The 8,382-nt window shown below is 40.2% G+C and overlaps 1 protein-coding gene across 1 annotated transcript; it reads right to left on the bottom strand.

The window, feature by feature from the left end:
- Positions 1-5,946: 5,946 nt before the first annotated feature.
- LOC138889439 (uncharacterized) lies at positions 5,947-6,414 on the bottom strand. Its single transcript, XM_070172747.1, has one exon. It carries the CDS (start codon positions 6,412-6,414, stop codon positions 5,947-5,949), a length of 468 nt encoding a protein of 155 aa, XP_070028848.1.
- Positions 6,415-8,382: the final 1,968 nt, after the last annotated feature.

Here is an 8,382-nt window from a genome sequence, read left to right as displayed (position 1 = left end):
TAGAATTGACTGTTAAGCTTTAAGCTATAATGTTTCTCATTTTTGTAACATTGTTTTGAACTATTTGAACCATGTTTGAGGTTACATAAAGGCTAAATCCATGAATGAACTTGATAATTGTTATCTCTATGATAACATAGCCGATTTGAGCTATGATAGCACATTATGCACATGCCTACACTTTAGCATGACACTTATACCAGTCCATGAGCATGGATCTGCTATTCATTCATCATATACATGTATATTTGTACATTTGCTTCTGTATGATATGATTTGGATTGGATGCATGTTGCCACGCTGGACGGATTGTATTACTATGCATGTAACCATGCTAGGCGGATTGTGTTACTGTGCATGTGACCACGCTGAGCGGAGTATGTTGATATGCTTGTGACCATGCTGAGCGGATTATGTTATTATGCTTGTGACCACGTGGGACAGATTATGTTGTTATGCATGTGACCACGTTGGACAGATTATGTTGTTATGGCTGTGACCATGCCAGGCGGATTATGTTGTTATGCCTATGACCACGTCAGGATTGCATTGTTATGTCTATGACCACGCCGTGTGGATTATGATATTGAGCCTATGACCACGCTGGGCAGGTAGCACATTGAATTTGCCATTCTTGCATGTGGATATGGATCCATACCCCAGGGTCATCCTCTCATATTTCTCTCTTGATGGCGTACATGCGGATATTGAGAAAAACTGCTCAGTGGTTTGGTAAGAATATGGAAAGGCTGAGGAAATCTAGCTAGTGTTTGTTTGGATTTTGCATTTCATTTTTATTTGCAATTTTCACGGTTAATTACCTGAATTAACTACATATCATCTCTACATGCTGAACATTGACTGAACAGAGTATTGAGTAACTGCACACATACAAACAGATGTTATTCCTGTGCTTTATGACTTGATTTTATTATTGTTATATACTTGTTAAAATGATAAAATTATACAGGTTATAGCTAGTATCATTCATAATTCGTTCCTTTTTACCTCACCGAAGTTAGTGATGATTCTTATTAAGTACATTGGGTCGATTGTACTCATATTACACCCATCACTTAATTGTGCAGATCCAGTTGTAGAGACCAGCTATCAGCAGTAGATTTGTTTGTTGGATTGAGCATCGAGAGGTGAGGCAGAGCTGCATATATCATTGGCCACAGTTTGACTTGTCTTTTCTTATATACTGTTGTTTCAGTTCAAACAATATTATTATTTAGTTTTTTCAAACCTATATTTTCAGTAATAGAGCTCATGACTTCGTATTTACCAGTTTCTAGGAGATTTACCTTATATTGGCAGTATTTTGTTACATTAAGGTTTCAGACTTATGTTATTTCTATAATTTATGTTGTTCGGATTCTTTATTGTTTTGTTTCGGCTTGCCTAGCTTGTGTTTGGCGTCATCACAATGGATTGGAATTTCAGGTCATGACGTTAATCAAATCCGTGATTTGTTCAGTTGGGTAAAAACTGTGTATCAGAAAAGAAAATATTTTTTAAATTTTTTGATCAAATAGACATGGATGGATTAATATTATTGTTCCTATCTTCAACAAACTTGACATATCTGATTCCAAGCACCCGCAATGACTTATATTTTCTTTTAAAAACTAACATGGTGTTGGAAATTAATTAAAAGGTGTCATATCGCAAGTTGTGGAATTAAAAATTTACACACCAAGGTATCCCACATTTCTTTTACTATCGTTCCACTATAAAAGAAAAGAGAGAGTAATATCTAAATTTGAATCCTCTCTACTCCTGCACAATATTTTAAAAGGTGTTTTCGGGGCAAGCCCCAGGACGAGCCGTGGGGTGAGGCGCACCAAAAATGTCCCGAAGCGATGGTGTGAGGCGAAAGTCTCAAGAAGCGTACACCCAACAATTCGTGGCGTATGCCCGAGCATTCGGGGCGTACGCCCGAGAGTTTGAGGCGCATTTTTGTAGTAAGGCGTAAGCCCCAAATACGTTTTCAAGGTAAAATAAAATTTATTGAATAAGTCCTTCATATAATATCTCAAATTCTCAAAAGTAAACTTGTAATTACTCAAAAGTTTTAAAAAAGGAATTGAAATGTATTAAATTTAAAAGTCAAGACCTTTTTTATTAATTGAAGCCATAATTTATGGTCTTTCTCAGTTCTTTATGTTGTCCGCTAATCTGCTAATTTCTTCCAAAAGTAACGAATATTCAAATTGTTTTTACAAATACAAAGAGAGCTCAATTCTCCTTCATAGTAGCAAGTTCAATGTTCAAATTCCAGGTTAGTCATCCTTTTTGTTTCTACATATAGAAAACTTTATTCTTTTCAACTCAAGTTACTTGTGCTTGTAAGTAATGTATAATAAATTGTTTTGACTTATTTTTGTGGGGATGGAGCACATCTATATTTATATATATATATATATATTTTTTTTTTCTTCACATATTTATAGTTTTCTTCAATTTTTATGCAATGTTACCTATTTATAAATATTTACTGTAATTATATTATTTTATAAAATATTAAAAATTAAATACCCATGGGGTTTACGCCCCGTGCCTCGAGGCTTACGCCTCGCGGAGGTATATGTAAAACGTCTCGCCTTACGCCCACACCTTTTAAAACACTTCTCCTGCAAAAATTCTTTTGTTTCCTTCCTCTATATTAACTAGACAATATTCTAAGTCTCGTTCTAAGGGATCTGATTCTTGAGTACTTGATAATGGCAGCTTATACTGCTGTAATTTCTCTTCTCCAAAATCTAGAGCAACGAAACCCAGAACTTAATCAAGCTCATACCGCTGAAGCGCTCGAATCTCTTCATGCTACTGCTAAATATTTTCAAAATGTTCTTGAAGAAGCTAGCAAGAGAAGGTTTTACTCTGAAAAAATTAAATCTTTGGAGGAAAAAATAAGGGTTGCTGCTAGTTACACAGAAGATGTTATTGAGCTGAAAATTTGTCAAATCATTGACGGTTTAAGCTGGACATTTGGAATTTTACAACATGAGGATGTGCTATCGGTTGTTGAAAAATGGATACAGCAAAGAAATAAGTGATGGGGATTATTTCTGATTTTAGTAGAAGTGCTGATGATGTTCATGATTGATCAAATTCTTCAAATATCTGGGCAATCCGAGATTGGTAATTCTTCTACAAGTAATCTACTACTACCAACCTTGGAAGATGTCATCATGCAGGGACTTGATGATGACTTGGAGATCATAGTTAAAAGATTGACAGGACCGCCACTTGTCACGACCCTAGTTCTCCCTCCGTGAACTGTCGTGACGGCACCTAGTCTCTACGACTAGGTAAGCCTAACAAATTGCGGAAAAAGGAAATAAAATACGAAACTAGCAAGTTATGAGTAAAAACATAAACAAAGAGTTTAACAATATCGCTCGGCATATACAATATGTACTCTCAAAACTGAATCAAACTCCAAAACCCGGAATCTCATGAAATCACAAGCTGTAGAAAAACTATATAGTGTTCTAACTCCAAAATGTCTAATCAAAAGTAAATACATGAAGTCTAAAGCTAGAGGGGAGAATATAGAGGGACTTCTGGATCTACGGACGCGACAGATATACCTCGAAGTCTCTGATATCGCCCACCTCACTAGTAGAATGGCTGAGCAGAAGAACCTGGATCTGCACATGAAAAACATGTGCAGGAAAGGGCATGAGTACACCACAGCGGTGCCCAGTAAGTGCCAAGCCTAACCTCGATCGAGTAGTGATGAGGAAGGTCAGGGCCCTACTGGTGTTATATATATATATATATATAACAAGGTAAAACGGTATGAAGTGCGACAATATAATTACAAATACTAACAGTCGATAAAGAGTAAAATCACAGATAGAATATACTCAGCACACAGATAGCAACATGGGATCTCCCAGGATACTGTCTCGTAGTCCCAAACATAAATGTGTAGTGGGATCTCCAGGAATACCGTTCCGTAGTCCCAAAGTAAATATGCAGTGCTGGCGGATCTCCCAGAATACCATTCTGCAGTCCCAAAGTAAATATGCAGTACAAGGGGATCTCCTGGAATACCGTTCCGTAGTCCCAAAGTAAATATGCAGCTCAACCAATATAAACAACAATCACAGCAAGAAAACTTACAGTTTAGACAAAGTTCAAATAAAAGAAAAGCAGGTAATTTCACTAACATGCTGCACATAGTTCAAATAGTCAGTTAAAACACGTAGGCATGCTTTTCTAATCTAAAAAGGATACCACATATTCTAGTGTAGTTCAAACAATGAGAAAACATGTTATGATTTAGTGAAAAATGGAGTTTTACAACAAATAGCTCATGTACGTACTCGTCACCTCACGTACACGGTGCTCATATATCAAACTGTACCAAATACAAAGAGGAGTTCCCCCACACAAGGTTAGACAAGCCACTTACCTCGAACCAAGATCAATCAATCCGAATAAATGCTCTTTCCACGAATATCTGACTCCGGATGGTCAAATCTAGCAAAAACCAATTACATAACGTAAATATAGCTATAAGAAACTGATCTCGCTAACGAAATCAAAGCTAAGGCACAAAATAAGAAAAACGCCCAAAAAGCCTCCCCAAGCCCACGTCTCGGAATCGTGTAAAAGTCACAAATTATGAACACTCATTCACTCCCGAGTTCAGTCGCATGAAAATTATCCAAATCTGACGTGTAAATCCCACTTAAAACTCAGAAATTCGATTGGGGAACTTTTCCCTTATTTTCCCAACTTTCTCACTCAAATTCCTTGATTAAATGAATAAAAAATAATAGATTAATGAAATATAACCAAAATCGAATAAGGAATTGTTACTCCAACGCTCTCTCTGAAAATCCCTTAAAGAATCGCCAAATCCCGAGCTCCCAAGTCCAAAAATGGTGAAATGAATCAAACCCTTGATTTTTGCCCTTTTTTCTGCCAGTCAAACCACATATGCGGACCTTCCTTCGCACCTGCTGTGCCGCATCTACAGTAAATCCTCCGCTTCTGAGAAACTCACTTATTCAGCTTACCTCCACTTCTGCGACCAGTGACAACATCTGCGCATGTCACAAGTGCGGAAATTATATCGCACATGCGGAACCAAGCTCGCACCTGCGCCTAACTTTCTACATATGCGACCATCGTAGGTGCGGGAAAACCCTTCGCACATGCGGAATCTGCTCCACTCACCCCAAGTTGCTTCTGCAATCCAAGTCTGCTTCTGCGTACCTGTACTTACGGTGACCACTCCGCATGTGTGATTACACCAGCACCAAAAATCTTCACCAATTGCATAAGTCCAAATTTCATCCAGTTGAACTTTTGAAACACACCCGAGTTTCTCGGGACCTCAACCAAACATACCAACTTATCTTGAAACACCATACGAACTTAGTCGAGCCCTCAAACCACATCAAACAATGCTAAAAACACAAATCACCCTCTACATCCAAACTTAATGAATTTGAAACTTCAAATTTTCACAACCGATGCCGAAACCAATCAAACCACGTTCAATTGACCTCAAATTTTGCACACAAGTCATATTCAACACTACAGATTACTCCAACTTTCAGAAACAAATTCGACCCTGATATCAAAATTTCTGATACCGGCCCAAACTCCAAAAATTTGACTTTCGCCATTTCAAGCCTAAATGAGCTACGGACCTCAAAAACTCAATCCTGATACGCCCTATGCCCAAAACAGAACCGATGAAACTCCATTGCGGAGTCGTCTTCACACAGTTCCGACTTCGATCCAAATTCTAAGTCTTAAGCCTTCGTTTTTCGAACTAAATGTCCCAAACACTTCCAAAAATAAAAATGAACCTCCCGGCAAGTCACAATAGCAGAAATAGATACGGAGGAAGCAGTCAATAGGGTTCGAGGCTCTAACTCTCAAAACAACCGACCGGGTCATGACATCCTCCCCCTCTTAAAACAATCTTTCATCCTTGAATAAGCATAGAGACATATCTGAAGTGGTGAAAAGATGAGGATAATGGATGCACATATCTTGCTCGGTATCCAAAGTCGCCTCCTCGACCGGCTGACCCCACCACTGAGCCTTTACTGATGCAATGTTCTTTGACCTCAATTTTCGAACCTGCCTGTCCAAAATAGCCACTGGCTCCTCAACATAAGATAGATCCTTGTCCAACTGGACTGAGCTAAAATCCAACATGTGAAACAGATCACCGTGATATCTTCGAAGCATCGAAACATCAAATACTGGATGAACTCCTACTAGGCTAAGAGGTAAGGCAACATTACAAGCAACCTCCCCAACTTGCCGCAACACCTCAAAGGGACCAATAAACCTTGAACTTAGCTTGCCCCTCTTTTCGAACCTCATAACACCCTTCATAGGTGAAACTTGAAGCAAGGACCACTCTGCAACCATAAATGAAACATCGCGAACCTTCCCATCCGCATAAATGTTCTGTCTGTACTAGGTTGTGCGAAGTTTATCCTAAATCACCTTAACCTTCTCCAAGGCATCCTAAACCAAGTTTGTGCCCAATAATCTAGCTTCGCCCGACTCAAACCAACCCACTGGGGACCGACACCGCCTACCATACAGATCCTCATACGGTGCCATCTCAATGCTGGAGTGATAGCTGTTGTTGTAGGCAAACTCCGCAAGTGGCAAGAACTGATCCCAAGAACCTCCAAACTTCATCACACACGCACAGAGCATATCCTCAAGAATCTGAATAGTGCGCTCGGACTGTCCGTCCATCGAGGGTAAAATGTTGTGCTCAACTCCACTCGAGTACCTAACTCCTATTGTACGACTCTCTAGAACCGTGATGTAAACTATGTACCCTAGTCAGAGATGATGGATACCGGCATGCCATGAAGCCTGACAATCTCACGGATATAAACTCGAGCCAGCTGCTAGGATGAATAGGTAGTCATCAGAGGAAGGAAGTGAGCTGACTTGGTCAGCCTATCCACAATCACCCATACTGCATCAAACTTCCGCTGAGTCCGTACGAGTCTAACAACGAAATCCATATTGATCTGCTCCCATTTCAACTCCAGAATCTCTAACTTCTGAAGCAACCCACCCGGTCGCTGATGCTCATATTTCACCTGCTGGCAAATTAGGCACCAAACAACATAATCCACTATATCTTTCTTCATCCTCCACCAGTAATGTTATCTCAAGTCCTAATACATCTTCACGACACTCGGATAGAGTACCGCGAGCTGTGAGCCTCCTGAAGAATCAACTCACTCAACCCTTCCACATTAGGCACACAAAGCCTGCCCTGTATCCTCAAAACACCATTATCCTCAATAGTAACCTCCTTAGCATCACCGTGCTGGACCGTGTCCCTAAGGACAATCGGATGGGGGTCATCATACTTACGCTCCCTGATACGATCATAAAGAGAAGATTGGGAGACCACACAAGCCAATACTTGACTAGGCTCAGATATATTCAATCTGACAAACTGGCTGGCTAAGGCCTGAATATCCAATGCCATGGGCCTCTCTACTACTGGTAGATAAGCCAAACTCCCCAAACTCTCTACCCGACGACTCAAAGCATCGGCCACCATATTGGCCTTTCCCGGGTGGTACAAAATAGTGATGTCATGATGCAAATTAAGATCCTTCTGCTTCAACAGATGCTGCAAACTCCGGTGATCAGTGTAGATCTCACAAGGGACACCGTACAAATAATGCCTCTAAATTTTCAAGGCATGATCAATATCAGCTAACTCAAGGTCGTGGACAGGATAGTTCTTTTCATGCACCTTCAACTGTCTGGATGCGTAGGCAATCACCCTACTGTCCTACATCAACATTACGCCGAGGCCAATTCGCGACGCATCATAATAAACTGTATAAGACCCCGAACGTGAAGGCAATACCAATATAGGGGCTGTAGTCAAAGCTGTTTTGAGCTTCTGGATGCTCTTCTCACACTCTTCTATCCACGTGAACGGAGCACCCTTCTGGGTCAGCCTGGTCAAAGGTGCTGCAATAGATGAAAATCCCTCAACAAATTGATGGTAATACCCTGCCAAACCAAGGAAGCTGCGGATCTCTGTAGCTGAGGATGATCTGGGCCAACTTTGCACTGCTTCCATTTTCTTCAGATCCATCTTGATCCCTTCACTCGATACCACATGACCTAAGAATTTCACAAAATCTGACCAGAACTCACATTTTGAGAACTTTGCATATAATTTCTTTTCTCTCAAGGTCTGAAGCACTGTCCTCAAGTGGATCCTCCTTACTCTGGGAGTACACCAAAATGTCATCAATAAAGACAATGGCGAACGAGTCAAGATAAGGCCGAAATACACTGTGCATCAAATGCATGAATGCTGATGGAGCATTGGTCAGCCCAAAT

Source organism: Nicotiana sylvestris, chromosome 4 (assembly GCF_000393655.2).
Source record: "Nicotiana sylvestris chromosome 4, ASM39365v2, whole genome shotgun sequence".
Lineage (NCBI taxonomy): Eukaryota > Viridiplantae > Streptophyta > Magnoliopsida > Solanales > Solanaceae > Nicotiana > Nicotiana sylvestris.
Note: the sequence above shows the minus strand (reverse complement) of the source record. Positions and strands in the feature narration are given on the sequence as shown.

Coding starts and splice junctions, on each gene's coding strand:
- LOC138889439 (XM_070172747.1), bottom strand. CDS start 6,414: ATGGTTGCAGAGTGGTCCTTGCTTCAAGTTTCACCTATGAAGGGTGTT.